This window comes from Pogoniulus pusillus, chromosome Z (assembly GCF_015220805.1).
Source record: "Pogoniulus pusillus isolate bPogPus1 chromosome Z, bPogPus1.pri, whole genome shotgun sequence".
In the NCBI taxonomy this organism is placed as follows: domain Eukaryota; kingdom Metazoa; phylum Chordata; class Aves; order Piciformes; family Lybiidae; genus Pogoniulus; species Pogoniulus pusillus.
In genome coordinates, this window is record NC_087309.1 from 65,830,290 (window position 1) to 65,852,152 (window position 21,863).

The 21,863-nt window shown below is 39.1% G+C and overlaps 1 protein-coding gene across 11 annotated transcripts in view; it reads right to left on the bottom strand.

Moving 5' to 3' along the window:
- Positions 1-21,863, bottom strand: part of TJP2 (tight junction protein 2) — a 74,141-nt gene that overhangs the window by 20,878 nt on the left and 31,400 nt on the right. For 4 of the 11 annotated variants that reach the window (XM_064140397.1, XM_064140392.1, XM_064140390.1 and 1 more), the window contains 4 exons: positions 6,465-6,521; positions 4,281-4,405; positions 2,706-2,808; positions 1,474-2,050 (listed from right to left, as the gene is read on the bottom strand). In XM_064140397.1, coding sequence (XP_063996467.1) covers positions 1,474-2,050; positions 2,706-2,808; positions 4,281-4,405; positions 6,465-6,509 — 850 coding nt within the window. In that variant the 5' untranslated portion in view covers positions 6,510-6,521. Of the gene's footprint in view, positions 1-1,473; positions 2,051-2,705; positions 2,809-4,280; positions 4,406-6,464; positions 6,522-8,619; positions 9,461-9,518; positions 9,543-10,185; positions 10,304-21,863 lie in introns of those variants that run through there. The other 7 variants (XM_064140391.1, XM_064140394.1, XM_064140387.1 and 4 more) reach the window with 6 other exon arrangements.

A 21,863-nucleotide genomic window follows, 5' to 3' on the forward strand; every position in this document is an offset into this window, starting at 1 on the left:
GTACAGGGGAAGAATAACCTCCCTTGTCCTACTGGCCACACTGTTCCTGATGCAGGTCAGGATGCCATTGGCTCTCTTGGCCACCTGGGCACACTGCTGGCTCATCTTCAGCTTACTATCTACTGTCACCACAGTACGAACAAAGAGCAGCCCAAAACCAATTACAGATAGATGATTATTCTGCACCTTCAACAGCAAAGCAACGCCTTTGTTCTGGAGGTCTTTGCAACATCCTGGACTAGATTCTTACACTGTGTCACTTTCTACATGGTGAAGCAAGAGAAGAGTCCAAAAGCACTAAGAAGAGAATTGGAGCATTTATCAGTTGCTGTACACTGACTCTGCCCTACCTGTAACCAGTAAGTATTTCACTAGTTTCCAGCGAAGCATTTTTTTATTTGCCATCCCCCCTTTTTTCCACTCTTTGATACAAGTTACTTGGATCAATCTATGTACTACTTTAAAAAAAGCAAGACTCTCAGAACATGCACAGCATTTTTCAGTAGCTCTCTGCTTTAAAAAAATCACATTTAATCACGCCTGGCAAAAACTGTTACCAAATTACTAGCTAAATAAAAAACCTTAAAAGACATCTTAGAGTTCTCTTTATATGTACACCTACCTGCATTCTACATTTCGCTTTATCTATACATTTATCTCCATCATTTTTACAAGTAGAAACATTATATGCAGGGGAAGAAGGAGGAGAGGAAGGGATCCTTGCTAGTCAGCAGAAAAAAAGAGGTTAGCTTCTGTAATGCAGAGCTTACATGAGCAGAACATTATTACAAATTGCAACAGAGAAGATTAGGAAAAAAGCAACCACAAAACCCCCACAAAAGAACCACTACATGCAAAGAAACAACCTAAACCAAAAAGAAAGCCAACTTAATCTCAAGATTTTCTTTATGGTGCAAGTCTTTACTTCACGGAACATGAATGATCAGGCTTCTGGCTTTCATTTGCACACTTTAATACTCAGCAAGGAAAGGCTGTTTCAGCTACTGCTATTTTTATATTCTTTAACTGCATTCTTAAGTATTCAGATGTAAACAGTCATTGGAACTAATTTGAAGGAGTAAGGAAGAAGCAAGGGCAGTATTAAAGGCAGAGTCTACTCTTCATACTTTGTAGCTTAGACTTTTGTACAGGGGCCAAGTGGAATCTTAATCACAATCAGATCCACCTTTCCCACCAGAAACAGAACAACAGGGCAGAGAAAATAGAAAACCAAAGGATACAGTGGCTTGAAAAGACTGAAATGCAATAGGTGAAGAGTTTGTTGTTAGAAGTTCAAGGTGACGGAGGAAAATGTCCCACAAAGCAGTCAGAAGGGATGAAAGAAAAAATTAAGCAACTAGAAAACTTGGCATTTACCCTTTAAAAGCAGAGAATGCTCATCTCCTCTCACTTCCTGATCAAAATAACATGTGCCACTAAAAGTTGGTTTCTTTTCTGCCCTACTACACCTACCTTCGTTATGTCTGCCTTTCGTTAAGAGAACACTGATAGGCCCATTCTGGTCCTGAGGGCCTAGGTAGTCATGGTGATAGTGTACTTCAGGCGAAGGACTTCGGGAATGAAGCCTATCCCGACTTCGACTCCTCACTTCCCTCTCATATCTAGGATCAGGTTGAGATCTGTGGCTATAACTGGGTGGGCTGTAGTCTCCTCTATAATTCCGCTCATAGCCATCCCTGTCGAAGCTCCTTCCCCTGCTTCGATCTCTCCCACAGTCTTGATCCAAGCTTCTGTCAACACTTCTACCACGGCTTCGATCACGGCTGTAGCTGCGTTCCTTATCGTGGTCTCTGCTTCGGTTTCGCCCTCTGCCTTGTTCATCTCTGTAGCTCTGATCCAGGCTGTTTCCCCAGCTTTGGCTGCGCCCTCCATTACCACTGTGCCAGCTTCTGTCACTATAGCCACTTCGAGCACTTTTGCCATCAAATTCTGCATGGTCATCCAGTACATCTAAAGGTCTGTCCTCATAGTCAAGGGAGGGGCTCCTCTTCAGTGAAGCAGCCTGCACTTTCCTTGGTCTTTTCACTACCTGTTCAATGCCACATGAAACAAACAAAACAGCCCTCTAATGGTCAGAAATTGAAAGCAAGCATTAATATTCTTCACATATCAAATACACGTTGGTGAAAACCCAAAGAAGTTATATTCACTAATTCAGAGAATTAAAACCAGTAGAAGAACTTAAAAAAAAAAATTAAAAATCAGATCAGTACCCACATTCTTTTACCTCTGCAAGAGAGAGTAATGAATTTTTTTTTCCTTTTTCTGATTTCCAAAAATTGTAAACCTGCCTCCCCCCAAAAGGCAGAGCTGTAGATGCCTAAATTCAACTAAACCAAGACAATCTGGACAGCAAATTCTTGGACAAGGTCTGTGCATACAGGACATCATTTGCCTCATATAACTTTGTGTTTTATAGCTCCCTCTCATTCAGTGAAATTAAAGACTGAGTATGTATATTTCATTGCCCTGTTTTTAGGCGGGATAACTCTGTGACACTGGTACTTAAACTTCCATCTGATTTGCCCACAAAAATGACGCCGTTTCTTTGTTTTACTTATTTTGTACATCTTATTGGGCAAAGGCTTGCTTTGCTTTATGCAGTTCACAGAACAAACCCAAACCCCATGCTGCTTACACAGACACATACCACTGCAGAGTGAATACATTCATAATTTACTTACAATGGTGGCCACTTTTCCACTTTTCCTAAGCTGCTGGACTGCAAAAGAATGTGGAACATTTTCCATTGGGGTCCCGTTAACTATGACCACCCGGTCATTTTCTCTGGAAGAGGGGGGGAGGGGAAAACATAAATTTAAGAGGACTCTTCATGAAAACACTCTTTCTTTTCCTGGATTTCATTTGCTTTAAGCAGACAGCTTTGCTTCAAGACTGTGTTTGTTATTCCCACACTACCTGAACACCAGAAGAAGCTTTCAGTATGTTTAAAAAATAGACTTTAGGTAGGAGCACATTACCTTTATGTAGCTACTACGTTCAGGTTAAGTACCTTGCCATAAAGTGGAAAAAGATTTTCATTTTGAAAGGATGTTTGTAATGCTCATTAAAGCATCTGTTCTTTTTTGTTTCCTTCAAAGTTCTTTCAGAACTCCTAGTCTTTCACAACTACTGCTACTTTTTTTTTTCCACAACAGCACAGGATTTTCAGAAGAGCTTCATTCTGATGCAACCATAACCGTATTCAGACAAATCTTGACAAGTACCACTCTAGCAGACATTTCTGAAAGACTGGTGTTCAGGTTCCATCTACTCTGAAGAAAGATAATTGCTGGGAAAAAGAACCAACCAAAGAACACTACACAAAAAGTCCTTCTTGCCCTAAAACAAAGGCCAAAAGAAATTACTGTCTGCTCAGATCTTCTGCATGTCATACAGACCAGTAAGACCTAAACCACTGGTTATTGTGCTATTCTCTGCTAGACAAACGAAATCTTTAGTAGCCATTATTTTCTCTTTAGTGTAATCAAGTCACACCACAATCTTCTTTTTAAAAAAGAAGGTTACATACTTTAACCCTTTTTTTGTAAAGATTTTCTCTAACTCTTGAATGATTTTTTGGCCTCTTCTCATACCCTTCCAATTTTACCGAATGAGTATGCCTGAAGAGCATGCTTTACTCCCGTGTTAGTTTCATGCAGGCTTTACATGAGTGTTAAAACAGCTCTCTTCACAGTCCATATATCCAAAAATGGTATCAAACTTATGTTGAAATGCTACATCAACTAATTATCCAGGCCTGCAGATATAAAATTCCTTGTTTGTAACATAATATATGCTGTCTCATCAAGGAGATATTACCAGCAGGACTACAAATAGACTTTATTTCCTTTTTTTTCCTTTTTGCTTTCAAATATAAAATAAATACTGTACAATATTTCAATTTATACACCACCATCCCACCCCCCCATTATCACTCCTGATGTTTTAGGATTGAAAACCCTTCTTTAGTCTGACTTAAGCTATTCCCTTAAGATTGACCACTAAACGTGCTTCTTGGAGGAAGAACGGGGAGAATGTTTTAAGATGCTCACTAAGTATTTCTTTAAAAGATGCTCACTAATTTTCTTTAAAAGAAATGTAAGGTCGATAAACATACTTAACTACAACAGCTTTTCAACAGCACTGAAATTTAGTTTCTTACAAAACAACAAATAGAAACACTTCCAGATGGAGTTTGCTTATTTTGTTGTTGTTTGTCCCTTCCATGCCAGTCTGCAAAGTAAGAAATTGCTTACTGAAGTAATCCATCTGCTGGGCCACCTGGGAGAACATCTGAAATGACTATCGATGTTTCACCATTTTCAAAATGAGGGTTATCTCTGCCGCCAGAAACTGCAATTCCAAATCCTCTTTTTGAATCCTTTAAAACAAAACCAAATACAAAAGACTCAATCCCAACCACAGGAATTTTGACAGGGAGAAGGAAGAGTATCATGAATATTCCCGTGATGGCACTCTACTTAGGTATTATTTAAAATGCAATAGGCTCACACGGAGAGCTGCAGAAATAAACAGCATCTTTAGATTTAAAAAAAAGAACGGGTTTAGAAATTCACGCAACATGATGACACATTCTGTGCTCCAAAACCTCAGTCTACAGCTTGGTGATGCTTACAAATTGAACACAGGAGTCACTAATTTAGCCTGAATTTTTCTCTACTGTCTCACTGCCTATTCACACCAAATTTATTGTTTAGATAAATTCGTAGTGTTAGCGGAAACTTGGAAAACTGGAACAGCTTTTCCAGGATCTCATCTTCACTATGATTGCTGCCTAGTTCACAATAGCTACTTACTCCTTCATCAAACTAAACAAGATTATGACTGATTACAAAAAGCAAGCAGCAAACCTGTGAATTCTCTACAAGTATCCTCTCTCACAATCACCTATTTAATACAAGCAATTTATGTCAGACCGGTTATCAGAGAAATATCAGATCCACACAAGCCCCAACAAGTCATTCATAATAAGATCAGGGAAACAATGGAGTGCAAACGAAGCCTATCTTTAACAGCAGACCTAAGAACAGTTACCACATAAGTGAGCTGTAAACAATCATACATTTTGTTGAACAAATAGGTTTAACACTGTCAACTATTTAACATACATCTCCCACTGACATAAAATTCACATTATGCTACATTTAAACAAGATGTTTTATATAGCGACAGAGTAATACATCAAATTAAAGTGGTGCTTTTCCCCAACTCATACTCAGTATAAGTCATCAAATGCCAACCCACGCTCCACTAGTTATTTCTTCAAGGAGGAGCATTTTACTTGCTGCATGTCAGTTTTACAAGAAGCAATCTGATGCTTCAAGCCAAATCAATAGGAAAATTCATGGTCAGTGGCTGATGCAGTTAAGCCCTTCATCACTTCAATAAGTATTAGCCTATATCTGAGGCAAAAAACAACAACAACAAAAAAAAAAGTACCACCCATTTACACAACATGCAAGAGCTGAGAAGCTGAAAATTGCAGGAATAGTACCACCCATTTACACAACATTCAAGAGCTGAAAAGCTGAAAATTGCAGGAATAGTGCCACCCATTTACACAACATTGAAGAGGTGAAAAGTTGAAAGTTACTGGAAAAATGGTCTGCTTCTGGACCTGACCTCTAGAGGTCCCTTCCAACTCCATACGTTCTTAGATTCTGTAATTCAGCACATAACCAGGCTGTGTACGAAAGATCACTATTTTACCTTGCAACATCGAGTTCACTGCAGAATGTATCAAAAAAATCCCCGTATTCAGCACAGCACAAGCTGCCCACTGAGCCTGTATCATCAGAACAGCTGGGAATACCATCACCACTGAACAAAGCAGACATACGGTACCATGGTGTGGCAGCCTAGTCCTTGAAGAACTCAAAACGAAGTAGGCTACTTTTTAAACTTAGGACTCTGTAAAATGAGATACTTCCTCTCCACTTAGAATTTCTTCTAAGCGACATCTAAAGTCCACATATTTCAGAAATTTTGATGACAGCAGTTTTCAGCCAGATTCTACATTGGTAAAGTATAAAAGATCAAATCTGTAGAATCATGTTTAGTGATTCTGACCATAACTGCTTGATAGAACGATCTGCTTTGTTTTTCAAGGTTATTCAATGATGAATTTTGTTATGTGGCTGGCATGTGGTGTATTATACTATCACAGCAAAGACCAAACAGTAGCAAATGTAGCACTCGAATTGTTAATTTAATTTGCTTGTAACACTAAAGTGTCACACTAGGAATAACTAGTAATTAAGCTTTAAAATGAAAAACATATCAGCTTTGGTCATGAACTTAATCCTGCTTTAGACTCAGATATGCTAATAACATCTATTGTAAAGTGTATTTAGACTGACAACATTTAGACTAAAGTAGTGCTTGTATATTTGAAGCCTGAAAATATAACAGGCACTCACCTTTTGTAAGGTCACAGTGTACTGTTCCCATATCAACTCTTCCATGCCTGGGGCCTGCTGCACACAGAAACCAATTAGTACAACACAAAGCATACAACTACCTAAATTAAAATGTGAAATACCCCATAAAAAAACAAGCATAAATATATAAGTATTCTAATATTTTGGTAGATTTAATATAAAACATATGTATTTCAACTCACTATGATTTTTCTTTATAAAAGGCAAAAATATTCCTACGTCTGGGGTGGTATAATCCCTTCACATTTCACTGATTAAACAGTCCATTCAGCAAAAGCATTTAATTCAGATTACACTGTCATTATATAGCCTCAATTAAAGTGACACACAAAACACTTAAGCAAGACCACTGCAGTCCAACATACAATATGATGAGCAGTTGAAACAAGTTTTTGAAACGAGCTAGCCTTCACATCTTTTGCTTCATGTTCATGTAGATTTAACAAAGTGTTCTGTCCACTATGAATTATGTATCTGTATTGAGGTTCACTATGAAATATGTATCTGTATTTAGGTTCCACTTAAGTAATTAAATTTTACAGGAAAACACAGTGTATCACCATATAAGACTTGTATATCCATTTTTGTGACATTTCCACAAATACTTTCTTTTCCCCCATTTCCAGTTAAAACTGATCCTGCACAGATCAGTTCATTTTACATGATATAAACGGAAAGCTATCATCTTACATGATACAGACTAAGCTACAAACAGCTTAAAAAATAGAATACAGAATAATCACTCAGCTGTGATGCTACACATAGCAACACAGACAGCCCCTTCAGAGACTGCCCTGTAGAATGAGTAGAAAAATGAGTCACAGTATTTGACACACTGCAAACATTTCAAAATGCAAAGCATCTCTTGCAGAAATAAAATTCATAAACATACACGTACTCAAGCAGTAGGTTTGTCTGGTTTTACTGCTAAAAAATGGTCTCTTCTGGGACGCTAAGAGTTTGCTCAGAAAACTGAAGTTCAGCCAGAAACTCAGTTTTGAATTAACAGTCTTTATGAAGGCACTGAAAAGATTACTGACAACTAAACTCCAAAGCAACAGAGATGTGACACAAGACTATGCATCCCTTGTATTTCCAGAGTAAAAGTCTTCTGGCACTATGCAACTGTTTGGCAACTCTATTCCAAATGCAGAGAACCCTATGATGCATTCTTCTGATGGCTTCTGAGTGTCTCAAAGAGAAACTAAGCTTACATTTTCCATTGCACTTTCACTGTATTGAAAAGCAAGCTTAAAATATTAAATCCTGCTCAGAGTTACTGAGTAGATAGTATGCAATCATTCATCATTCTTACCAGGAATTTTACAACACTGAACAGTGTGAAATTTCCACTGTTCTCGCACAAAATGAACAACAGTCTCCAGCTTGAGACCCTTTTGAGTCCAATTAAAAATTCCAATTAAAATAGCTGGAGGAAAGGCAGCTGATAATAAAAATACAAGTCAATATTTCTAAATTTCTACTTATTTAGATCAGACAAGAAAGAGAGGCATTTGTAACTTGTTAGTACTAAAACGTATCTCGAGTCACTGAATTACTCTGCTGAAGCACATGGTGAAATTATTTTACCTGATATTGCCATTTAACCAAATGACATGTCTAACTCTTCAATTAGCTGACACTGAACTGTCTCCCCACACAGTCCCCTACACAGAGAATGAGAATGATGTAATAGTAATACATAATAATAGTTTCTCCCTAACTAGGCACTTTTTTCAGAGCTGTTGTGGTGCTGTGGTATACCAGAAGTGACTGGGCATGTTTGTCTGGCATGTATCGAAATGTGTAAACAATTTAACTTCTACTGATCCTTGCCTACACCATCACTGTCCTCTTTTTCCATGGCCTTTTTAAGCTCTGCAGAAAACCAGTACTAAAGAAGTGCCAGTGAAGAAATACCCTTTAAATTCCAGTAAATTTAACTGAAGAACATTTTAGGAATGAAAGATACAATGAAATGCTGGGTGAAGTTTGAACGTCAAAGCATAAGGGTGGAAATTTTGTGGAAGCAAGGAAGATGGAAAATATTTCCTCACCTTAAAAAAGCCTCAACAACTCACATGTGTAACAAGAACACCACTCAAATTCAGTTTGTGCTGCACGCAGTTCTTACCAACACTGCCTCCCAGTCTAGAATATCGAGTCCAGCGCTGTACAGGCAGAATAATAAGGCAGGCAGAGTGGCATCGACGAGAGCTCATTAATCATGGGGACAAAGCGCAGCTACAGTTGCTTTACTCTTTCAGTACTAATACTAGGACTTCCAATACACTACCTAGTAAAGGAAGGCCCAGGAAATGACTGCTTATTCAGCACAACATCACAGAAAAAGGACTGAAGAGAGCACGGTAAAGACACTGAGGATGGATTTATGGGTATGAAACAGGTAAGATGGTAAAAACTTCCTTCCAGAAAATGATGCCTGTGTAATAAAGTATTATAAACTATCAGGTTAGGTTTACTTTGCTCTGGAAAATAAGTCTTGTGGTTATCTTGTCACAAAAGCTGAACTATCACCAAATCAAGTATTTGTTAAAGTATCACATTTTTTAGAAACTGCTACTTAGGGACCCGTTTCCCATTTGATGTATGCTGTATTGGCGAGAGGAGTATGCTATGCGCTCGCAAAGCTGATTTTGTGCGACATAGTTACCAAGACAACAGCACTGGTTCTGCCATACTGATAAAACTGTGCAGGCTCTGTAACACAGTTCAGCGAACTGAATGGTCACCTTGGAAGCCTGTAAGGCACAAAACACGTCTGTATTCCCTCAAATCTCTAAGCAATAATCTCTGTAACAATATAAAGCGTACTGCTGTTTGTCATTGCCAGAATGCTAACCCACACTGACAGATTAATGGAGAAGACAGAGAGGGAGGGAGAGACTACAAATGTTGTAAGTCATCAGATGGAAGACTCCAACACAGTCACAAAATTCCTGTATTCCATGTCTAATAACATGACTCTCCTCTGAATGCATCAGGCGATGGGTTAGAAAAAGCGTCCAACACCTTGTCAATTTCTTCATACTTCATCTGTAAGGAAACACAGAGGGATTCTGAGCAGCCTGTGCATCCCTTATAAGATCACAATTTCACTGCAAGGCTGCACACCAAAACACTGGAGAGAGACAGGCAGGTGAAATGGTTAAGAACCTCACAGTTATTAATAGTAATTGTTTTGCAAGTCTATCCAGGTTTCACACACACAGAATGCTACCTGTAGTAAATGCAAATTAATATGATTAGCTAGTCTAAATTCATTAGTGACTAAACTCACTCCATTTCTAATTAGAACACTGTAGTCAGGAATTGCTTAAATTTGCCTAATGCTTATACACCAAAATGACAGGTGTTTTTTATATAGCCAAAATAGACTGCTAAACTGAATCTTTGGCAGGAACGTAGTCAAAGTGCTAAAATCATCTGTGTGCTACAAACAGGCAGCTGTTGCAACTCTCACTGACAATCATCGGAGATTTATGCAATCCCTTGCTACTGAGAGATCACCAAAGACTTCATTCATGCTGAAAGAAGATCAAAACCAGAAAACCTGCCACAGCAGTTATTTGGCTATAAAAGTGAGTTGGAAAGGAGAGGGATGTACTGGGGGGGAGAGGAAAGGGGGGGAGAGAAAAGACTTGAAGCAGGATGCAAAAAAAAAACCAAACCAACTCACGTGCCCTTTCAAAATCCCCAACTTTTTGACTGCATGTGACCACATTCTCCGCAGAGCTTGAGCTGTCTTCATTGTTGCAGGATATAATCTGTGAGGGGATGCCGTACATCCCCGTCTTTTCATCCGTTTCCACCACTCAACACAGTTATGTAATTCTAATACAATAGTGGCCTACATACTCGAACAAATCCTGCCGTCAGTTTCACACAGAAGCACATCAGAACCACAGCAATGAAACGCAGCAGAAGTTCAACTAACTTTCACTTTAGGAGAGCCCAGAAAAAAGCAGTATTGTAATAGTACTTCTTCCTTTCTAATTAAAAAAAAAAATATTAAATATCATAGATCAATAGGCAGCAATTACTCTTTTTCCAAGTACATATATATTCACCTCACCAGAAACCTAGTTGAAACTTTAAAGAGAAATGGTTTAGGAAGCAAAGTGCAGATTACTTCTGTACAGTATAGAAAATTAATATTCTGACTCTGGTATTTTACAGTAAAAATAACCACTTGCCTCCACTATCTTGAGTAAGTGCTTCAACAAACTCTATCAACAATTCAACTGCAGAAATAACTCTGTACTTGCATGTAACCTCCTCAGCTGCACATGTGAAAACACAAACTCTTGCAGAACTGTGCACATGACTTCAGCAAGCAAAAAGAGAAACAGAAACAAAACTGTAATAGCTGCAAATAACAGGCACTCCCTCTGCCCTCAAACATGCAGTAAGCTATTTGAAAGACTTATAAGCTAATCATACATTGAAGCACATGATTTTATTGGAAAATAGGTCAAGCTATCGGTTCCATCTATGCTGCATGAATGCTGTGAAATTTAAGCCTTAAGCAAACTCTTCCCCTAGACTTCATGTAAATAAGTTTCACAGGCAGTGAACAGAGAGGAACACACATCAAGTTCAGTCCACAATGATAACCAAAACCTCCATCCATAGACTGCATTTTTTGTTAATGGCACAATTTTAACTGCTGAAGAGAAATAACTCAGACAGCAGTGAAAAATGCAGAGGTGGGTGGGTTGAAATTTTTTTTTCACATCCAAAGTTACAACTGAATGCAATGTTCTGCTTTTTAACTGTAACACCATCTCTGCACTAGCCAGCACTGCACCTTCAGTGCTGAGCTGCCCAGGCTGAACACCATTCAGCCTGCACTAAGAGGACTCTGCAAAAGTAGAGAGAATTCCAGAGCACTCTTGTGCATATAGGTACTTTAGACTACAGTTAGAGTTTTGTCAAAATAGTTTATACTCTCCATAAACATTTCCAAAGAAAATCCTCATTCCTCTAAACAGGCTCACATTCACAACTTCTAACTCCACATACTATATTTATGTACATTCACAAAAGCAAAAGAGTCATAGAATCATAAAATCAACCAGGTTGGAAGAGACCTCCAAGATCATCCAGTCCAATCTAGCACCCAGCCCTATCCAATCAACTAGACCAGGACACTAAGTGCCTCATCCAGTCTTCTCTTGAACACCTCCAGGGATGGTGACTCCACCACCTCCTTAGGCAGCCCATTCCAAGAACCTCCTCCTAACATCCAGCCTATAACTCCCCCCTGCACAACTTGAGACTGTGTCCCCTTGTTCTATTGCTGGTTGCCTGGGAGAAGAGACCAACCCCTACCTGGCTATAACCTCCTTTCAAGTAGTTGTAGACTACAACAGGAAGAAGAAACACATGTATGTATGAAACATCTGTATGAGACCTCTCTCTGTCACTGTTTTTAGGTCTCCTGTTCTCTTTCTCTTTGCTTTCAGCAGTACTCCAAATAGAAGAAGTATCACCAAAACATGTGTGGTGACATGGGAGAACAAAGGTGACAAAATATTGTCCACGTGCTGTAGTCGTTCTATTGGCACGGACTTTCCTTCCCTGGTTTTTCTAAAGGAAAAACAGAAAGATGGGTGGATTAACTCTACAAAAATTTACAATTACCCTGGAAAAAAAAAATCAAGAAGTCCCAGAATGTTGCTGCAAAATTTCTTGCATAGTCATAACAGGAGCTTTGAAAAGGCTGATGAGGAAGGCTTCTGAATTTGGGTGTTTTATTTGGAAGGAAAACAATTTTTCCAAGATAGGGATTCCTCCATTCCATTTAAAAAAGTTAGATGTAATTTTTTTGTTTTTTAACTAACAACCACCTACTTTTCCAGACACTGCCTTCAGTTTCCTTTGCATTAAGTAAAGGAAATGAAAGCCCAAGTTCACCCCAGCACAGTATCACAGATGCAATTAGAAGCTTTTCGCATTTCACACGTTTCACTTCCATTATTCACAGACATTTGAATGTTAAACTCTTTCTGAAAGCAAGCTCAAGCCCAATGAGACACACACGCCTTAGTCTGTTGGGTAAGTCTACTCAGACACTAAAATATTTGTGGAATCATGTGGGGGAATAGTTAATTGAAAGCTAAGCATGCCTTATGCTGTGAACTGAGACCGTGAAAAGAAAAGCAGAGCTCCTAGAAAACGCAAACAACTTAAAGAATGTCTTTGCAGCCTGTGGCAGAAACTATCATCCCTCTGCTCAGGTGATGAACATGCTTCCTTACCTCAGTGTGGTCTCCCCAGCAGGAAGACAAACTACAAGTGTTACACATATCATTGTCTGTTTTGATCTCTTCCTCTCAAGCCAGTGAAGAAAGAGTATTTCTTCACACATCTAAACAGGGCTGTGTAAGTAAACAGAAGGGAAACCTGAAATGGTCTTTCTGGCACTGTTATGGAAGTGACAGAAAAAGAAAAAAAAAGCCCTTCTCCACCTTCCTCTTCACCTCCTTTCATCCACTACACACACTTAACATAAAAATTTTGAAAGCTGAGTCCAGGTTTTCTCTAAAGATAGATTCCTACACTGAAGATTTTCAAAGAACTTCAAGTTTAACTGTCACCCACCTCTGTAAAACATGGAGACAGATGCTCTTTTTTCTGGCCACTGATATAAGCGGCCAAGTGGAGTGACTCCAAAGCTGCATCAAGATGTCCACGGCGTATTTGGTCAAAAAGACCAAATCTGTTATCAGAGGATTTGGGAACTGCCCTCCCATTATGTGTGCAAAGGCAATTAAGACAGACAACATTGGATGGCTCTAGATTTAAAGGCATTCAAAAACACTGATCCACTCCAACTTCTGGTGGATGCTCAAGGGATCAACAGACAGTTTAGGCTGAGTGAAACGAGAAGCATCAGAGTGTGGTGTGAGGGTGCACATCTCTTCTTTTTCAACTGTTTGATGTAATCTACTAAGGCCATTAAAGATGACTACAAAAAAAATCAACCATGCATCACAAGCTGCATATCCAGAGCCTGCCAAGTATTCTTAATCAAAATAAAGAAAAATTACTGAAAATTAAAAGGACCTTAACTAGGCCTCTTTCCACTGCAGTAAAGAAGGTCACTCAGGCCACTCTGAAGTGAGAAGGATCTGCCTGAAGTAGTTCCATGAAGCATGTGCATATGGTACATGCTTCTGCGTATGACGTTTGCTTTTAGGATCTAGAAGATGAGAAACATCTATTAACCCCAGATCTTTGAAAATACAGCTGATATCTCACAGGGAAAAAAAAAAAGATACCTTATTTTCTACTAGAAAAGCATTTCCCACCTCTTGTGTGGGCTCCTGCACCAATACAGCAACCCCTAAAAGAGCAATAGGTTTCCAGAATGATTAATGATTCAGATTAAAGGAAGTGATAAAAAGTGGTTTGCAAAAGATACCCACTAGAGTAACAATTGTACTTCAACAAGGTAGGAACTCCTCCAGGTTTTTTTCCCTCCATGAAGAAGAAATACACATAAAGGACAACTCCATGTTAAAAGACCATCAGCTCCACTTTCACATTTCAGTGAAATCAAAATGGTTGTCAGCATAAGGATTGTTATATTATCAGGATTTGGCAAGATAAAAAGAGTCACCTACTGTATATGTAAGCCTATTTCTGACCTGAAACAGTAACTTTTGAACATGAAAAAAAAAAAAAAAAAAAGAGCTATGCTATCCTTTCTTTCCTTTTCCTCCAATGGAGAATTATTAGTTAGACACAGCCTTTGATTTCTCTGAAATTACTTGACATGAACAAGCAACCCAACATAACAAAAATACATTGCCTTTAACACATGTATTCTACTATTGGACTTTCTGTGAGAAACAACTTTTCCCAGGATGCATTTAGAAGTAGTAATCTCAAAATAAGGGTTGTCTAAAAAGGTCTATTTAAGTAACTTATAAACTGAGTATGTTTCTAATCATTCATTCATCATAGAACTGATAAGCCGAATGTCATTACACAGAAACAAACAGAACTGGTTGTGATGCAAAGAACTGACAATGTCAAAAACTTTTCTTAATCGTCTTTCACTCAAAAGTTACACTGCTCACAGGCTATAATTAGTAAATTTGATCTACAACAGCACATAAGTAGAACATGTCTATTCCAGATATTTGAATATAAATCTTTACTTCCTAAGTTGGATGAAAACTTACTAAATCATCAAATGAGAACCACTGTTTTTTAGTTTGGCTTACTTCTTTCAGGAACAGTTTGAATCCAGCATGATGACAATGCTCATAGTCACTATCTAACACTATGCTCAGCACTTTTTCACTATGAATTTTACTTCCAGTGGCAACACTACTCCTTCTTTAAAAATACCCAGTGACAAAGCTGTCAGCTGTAGAATAGACAGCATAAATCAGGCATCTCCAAGTTAAGTAGCTTATCCACTGAAAAGTGTGCGTGCAAGCAAGTAAACAAAGAGATTCCCTCTATTTCCATCAGACAGTAGTCTCTCACCACAACAGCCCCTGTAATAGGAAAATAGAGGTCAACCTTCTGCTGCTGTGGGAGTTTTAGCCTGCTAATAGGTGGGAAAAAAAAAACCAAAACCACAATAATTTCTGCCTCTTATTGCACTATGACACTCCAAATGCCGTTCAGACTGCAAACTGAACTAGAGGCCAGTCTTATGCAGAAGTGAGGAAGGGCAACAGTGCTATTCAGCAGGCTATAGAGAATATTAATGGACAAACAAATCTAGGTCTCATTTACATTGTAGCCCTACCATTAACATTCACAGCATAATGTCTTGAATTTTATAGTGCACAAAAGCTGTTCCAAAAGTAAGGCAAAGGAGATGGGAAAAAATTTGTATCTCAGGTGATCTGGAGCTTTGAAAAGCTGTGTGCTTTTCAATTCAAAATATACCACTTAATCCAGCTCACAGCACATCAATGGCAAACAACACTTAAAGGTAATGAAGAACATCACACAATCTGCCCATAACAGCACTCCCTACACTAGTATTTTTCAAAAAGGGAATAACAAGTAGCCTGGTCACTGAAAATAAGCCAGTGAAGAATGTGGCACTGGACATCCTTTTGCTGGATTACTGAGTAAAGCACATAATCTTGGAGTAGCTTTATTTGTTTTAACTGTAATAAAGAAACACCTAAATAAAACTGAGTGTGCTGTTTTGAGGCTAACTGGAATATTTTAATGGGAAAATTAGGTTATAGGCTGTGAAAAGGAAACAATGGTGATGTCTACTTCACTCATAGGCTTGCTGAGATGTATGAAAACAAGAAAACAAAGCATAGATAGAACAGGGAGACAGCATGTGTGTCTCTGTTGCAGTCGGTGCCTGTGTTTTTCTCCTTGTGTAATTCAACTAATTCTGCTTCTAACTCCCCTGGACGATCCTCCAAACTTACCTTGCAAATAAGGCAAACTCTGGGATAAAGTAGAGGGGCGGAAAGAAGGTGGAAGGGTGGTTGGGAGCTCCTCCTGGGGACTCTGATTTCTGGGAGGGCTGTTGTGCTTCTGTATTACATTTAAGTTGTGTATTTCTGTATATAGCTGTATATATTGTAAATATCTGGTCGTATATTGTGCTAAGCTGTGAATATAAGGCTTCCATCCTTAACTTCCAGATAGCTGAGTCTAGTCTGGGTCGAGTGGGGGAGTGTAACTCCCAAACCATCACACTAAGGAGGCTGTATATACAAATTATCTGAGTCATGCACACACAACTGTCTTTTAGAAGAAAAAAAAACATTATTTTTCAAGGAAAATTTTATCTGTTCATGACAGTAAGATAATGCCTATAGAAAGTGTGTTTCCTGTAAATTTAAAGGCAGACATTTACCAACTACATTAAAGACTTTCAGAAAGCAGAACAAGCACTTTGAAAGGATGAAATAGAGATTCAGGACCTTCTCACAATATTTGAGTCACAGCTGTCCTTATGAATTGCCAATAAAAATCAAAGTTTTTTGTGGTGGTTTTATTTTTTGTTTGTTTGTGGGTTTTGTGTGTGGGGTTTTTTGGTGGTTGTTCGTTTGGTTTGTGATTATTTTTTTTTTTTAGTTGTTGTTTGCTTGTGTTCTCGATACTTCCTTCTTATCAGGCTCAAAATGTTCCTTGCCTCTAGAAGCAAGCACCTTTGGATAGCTGACAGAAGATCAAGACCCCTTTTCACCTTTAGCAATGTGGGTTTCTCTTCCCAAACACATATCTACCTCACAAGCTGGATACAGTTTTACAAGGTTGGAAAGGACCTTCAAGATTAAAGTCTAACTATTAATCTAGCACTGCCAAGTCCACCAATAAACCATGTAACAGGACAAGAGGCAATGGATACATCACAGAATTAACCAGGTTGGAAAAGACCTCTGAGAACACTGAGTCAAACCTATCACCTAACCCTTCTAATTAACTAAACCATGGCACTAAGTGCCTCATCTAGCCTCCTTTCAAACACCCCCAGGGATGGTGACTCCATCACCTCCCCAGGCAGCCTGTTCCAATATCCAATCACTCCTTCTGTTTAGAACTTCTTCCTAATGTTCAGCCTGGCACAGTTTGAGACTGTGTCCTCTTGTCACTGGGTGCCTGGGAGAAGAGGGCAACTCCAACATAGCTACAACCTCCTTTCAGGTAGTTCTAGAGAGCAGTAAGGTCTCCCCTGAGCCTCCTCTTCTCCAGGCTGCACAACCTCAGCTCCCTCAGCCTCTCCTCATAGGGCTTGTACCGCAGTCTCCTCATCAGCCTTGTTGCCCTTCTATGGACACATTCCAGCACCTCAACATCTTTATTAAATTGAGGGGCCCAGAACTGGACACAGTACTCAAGAAGTGGTCTAACCAGCACTGAGTACAAACTAGAATACAGGAAATTGCATCTCAACAGGAGGAAAATCTTTCCTGTAACAGTGATGCAGCGCTGGAATAGACCGCCCAGAGAGGTTGTGCAGTCTCCTTCTTTAGAGACTTTCAAGATCCACCTGGATGTGTGACTTGCCCTAGAAAATCCTGCTTTGGCAGAGTAGGTTGCACTTGATCTTCAGGTCACTTCAAACCCCTACCATTCTACGGTTCAAGCTCAGCACTCTGATCCACATAGCAGCACAGACCTGCTTGCATGGCCTAGATACAGGATCAGGCCTCCCTTGCATAACTCACTGAGGCTCAGCGCTCTTGCATTGATCTCAAGGTGCAGTTAAGCTGTCTGTGTACCATTTGAGAAGCAGAGCGCATGCACACCTGCACTTCATACATATCTGGGGAGCCGAGAGCCCCCTGCTTAAGCCTAGAGCAGCCATACATACTGGCTTGCTGCCTTGCATTTAGCTATGGAGATCAATCTCCCTGCAGCCCAGCATATACTGCTTGCCAGCTGCCCTGTAAGCCTGGAGAATCCAGGCCCAGCAGACCTTCCAGACTGTCTGCAAAACCTACAAACACAGCCTGCTAGCTGTACAGACAACCATGTCAGAAGCTGCACAGACAAATCCTTCTCTTGCACCTGGAAATCCTGCCAGCTGATCATCCCTGGACACACACAGCATCCAGAAGAAGGAGCAGCACCGAGGCAGAGACCACTTCACACCAGGAGAGAAGGTCAGAGAAATCCTGTTTACCCCAGAGACTGGGAACACTTATCATTCCCCTGCAAGCCGAGAAGATTCCAGCCTCATCAAGACCTGAACACTGGGCATGCTGTGACACAATCCCAGGAGGGTGATTACTAATACTTAAGAGCAATACATTTAAACAAGCTTTAATTCCTTTGTAAAATAAGTTACCTCTGTCTGAAGAGCAGACACAGTTTCAGCCCTTGCTGGGCAAACAGTAGAGTTGTTAAGAGGCATTAAGCCTAAGGGAATCTTTCTCTCTGTCTATAGTTGTCGATAATTTGATATTTCCATTTAATAATCAATCCCTGTACATAAATATATCATATCCCTACTGTTTTCATAACCTTGCACAAAAGAACTTGATTACGTAGTGGTTGGGGGTGGTACAAATTTGTAAATATTAATTTCAATGAATAATTTTATAAAAAAATTAATACCGCCTCAAATTAATTTCTCACCTTCCCCGAATAAGGAGGGAATAAGAGAAACCCCCTCCGCAACACATACCCAGGATCTTTTAAGCCAAGAGCTTTCCAGAAACTCTGACCAAAGCCGGTAGCACTGCATGGTGTTGCTGTGACCCAGGGGCTGGACCTGCTACTTAGCCTTGTTGAACATCATAAAATTCGCTTTGGCCCATTAAGCCAATCTGTTCAAGTCACCCTCTGTAGAGCCTCCCTACTGTCAAGCAGATGAACACTACCTCCCAGCTTGACGTCATCTGCAAACTTATGGGGAATGTGCTTAATTGCTTTGTCCAGATCATTCATAGAAATATCAAAGAGAACTGGCCCCAGTGCTGAGTTCTGGGGAACACCACTTGTGACTGGTTGCCAGCTCCATTCACTACAACTCATCTGGCTTAGCCAGCCAGCTGCAGCAGGGAAATAAAAGCAACACACACACACACACACACAAGCTTTAAATGGAAAATACAGGAAAAACTTTCTGAGTGGCTTTAATAAAACCATAAGAAAACATAGTGTCTTCTGCTTTTTAATCCATCTTTCATAGAACAACAGACTACTACCCCTATATGGATACTTCATCCCCGCAGTCACAACCAGATTGTGTATCTTGTCTGCTGGCTCATATTCTAGAAAAAAACATTTAGGAAAGTTTGGCAAGTATTAATGTAGTATGATGGCATAATCTGACATATAAATATATTAATAAAAAGACTGGTGTATATATATGTAAACATACCCTGCTTTTTTCCCCCTCCCTTTCCAGGAGCTGCATTTCTGTATCCTACTGAATTTGCAGGACATTTTGAAGTCCAGACCAGAAATACTAGTAGAAAAGCTTATATTCCACAAAACCCCACAAAGTTTCTGCCAAGTTATTTTTACACAATGCAGGCAATCCATGCGGGGGAGCCATACCTATCTTAGGTTGCAACCTACAGAAAGTCCAGTGAGACACTAGATGGTGCAATGATGCTGCAGCTGTGGCTCGCACGGCTCCACTGCCCCATAAAAGCTACTCATTTCAGATTTTAGAAATACAAATTCAGACTGTTGCTTTGGCACACAGAGTGGCAAAACTGCCCTGAAGAACTAGACTCAGCATTTAACCATATTTTAATGTATTTAATTATCAAACAGGTTGGCACTTGAGTGATTTTTGTAACTATAACTCGTGTTAAGTTAAAAAAATTCCAAGAAAGTCCTAACAGCTTCTTAGTTCAAAAATCTACTTCGAATCTTTCTTTTCAAACTGAAAATGACAGGAAATGTGACGGTAACGCAATGTGTTAGGTGGTTTTTGTTTTGCTTCTTTAATCTCAACCACATATTTTATCATCAGACTTCTTTTTTTGTTTGCTTTAAATTCCAGTTTTATTAAGTGCCTTTCCACAACAATTACTTCAATAATTATTTGCACTGTTTATACAAAGGAAACAACCATATTCCCCAAGCAGTTTTATGTTCTGAAAAGAGAGAAACATCTGGTCTTCCAAAGATAAACCATGCATATCAGCAACATGAAGACACCATGCAAATGGAAAGCTGAAAACTTCTAAACAAGATTTTTGACTGCTATTAGTACAGTACAGTTGGACCTGAAGTTGGAAATGTTACATTTTAACACTAACAATAAAAATGAGAACTATAGTTACTTTTTTTTTTTTTAAGTGAAGCTGTTTCTTCCAGTCTACTTTCAACCTAAACATAGTAAGTTTACACTTTCAATGAGTCCTTTAATGTTCTGATTTTGCTGACAAAAAGGTATAATTTCTTACTAAATCAGAAAAGTAAAGCAACATGCACACCCACTGGAATCTTCCAAAATTAATTCACTTGCATATCACAGCACTTCTGATCTTTGCCAGTAAGAGCAACAGCTAACCATTTCCATTTAGCACCCAGAAATTACTTAGGACTAAATGATGTCTTCTGAAAACTATGAACTGCCTGATCTCACTCCAACTGTTAGAAGAAAGTAAATGCAAAAGCCGACACCTGAACTGCTTTGCCAATATGCTACCAAGAGGAGGTCCTGGTTTATTGTTGTCAAAGATGGAGAGAGGGGGATGGCACTAAGAGTAAAGGGCAGTAATTACCCACAGAGTATAACCAATTCGGAGGTGGAAACTCAGCAAGGACTTACCAACTTTGCAGGCTACACAAATTAAAAATATGCATGCAAAACTCTAAACTTTTCTGGGGTAAAGTGAAAGACATGAGTGGAGCAATTTATGCTTTTTGCAGCTGAGAACTACTGAGCTTATACGCACACACAGGCATCACCAAAACCCAGTACAACGACACATTACAAACTAAACAAAAGCCTATTCAAGATGTGAAGAGGGGAAAAAAAAAGATAAAGAAAAATAAGCCAAGTGTACCCAACGCACAGCTGCAAGACACACAGGTCTTAACTACTGAAAACCTAAAACTCATTAAAACTTAGTTTAGATATATTTCAGGCACAAGCTCCTTCCACTGTCTTTTGCCCAACAACGGCTGTCATTATCCTGGAGAAACTATGCTGTAATTTTTCCAGTGCTTTCCCCAACAGTAAGCAACAAAATGTTCAAAACTTGTGAGGGAACAGCTTCGACTGAAATATGAAATTACCATTTTGTTGACAAAACTAGATCCCATTTCCAAAAGAAATAAAAATAGTAACAATTATAAAACAGAAAAAAAAAGAAAACAATTTCTCTTGCAAAACAACATTTTGAGAACTTTATGAAAGTTTTTTTCTTCTTCACATGTTGCTTCAAATATGAAAGCCAGAAGATGTTTTTCCCAAGTGTTCTGAGATGTGTAGCACCAGTCTAGCAGAAGAGACTTGTAAACATTAATTTATCCTCCCATAGGTGTTGAAGGGGTTCTAAGGAACAGACCACACCTCCTGGGGCATGGCACTCATCCATGCCACAAGTAGATTTTCCCACCACTCCTTTTTAGAAAACTCAGCCAGGCCTCAGGAGATAAACACCTGGAAGTCCAAATAATTTCAGTTGAAGATCGAAATTAATCTAGATAAAAGGCTGACGTCAATTATAGTTGTGATGTAGCTTATGTACATACTCTAGGTGTGCATAATAAATTTAATCATGCTAGGTAAACTGGCAAAAAAAATAGTTAACTAGAAAAATGGAAGTGCTGCCACCATTCCTTTTTATTTCTGAATCAAGTTACGCTATGTAGCCAAAATGTAAAATGAAAACTGGAAATGAAAAAAAAACCAAAGCACCATATGCATTACAATTGCACTGC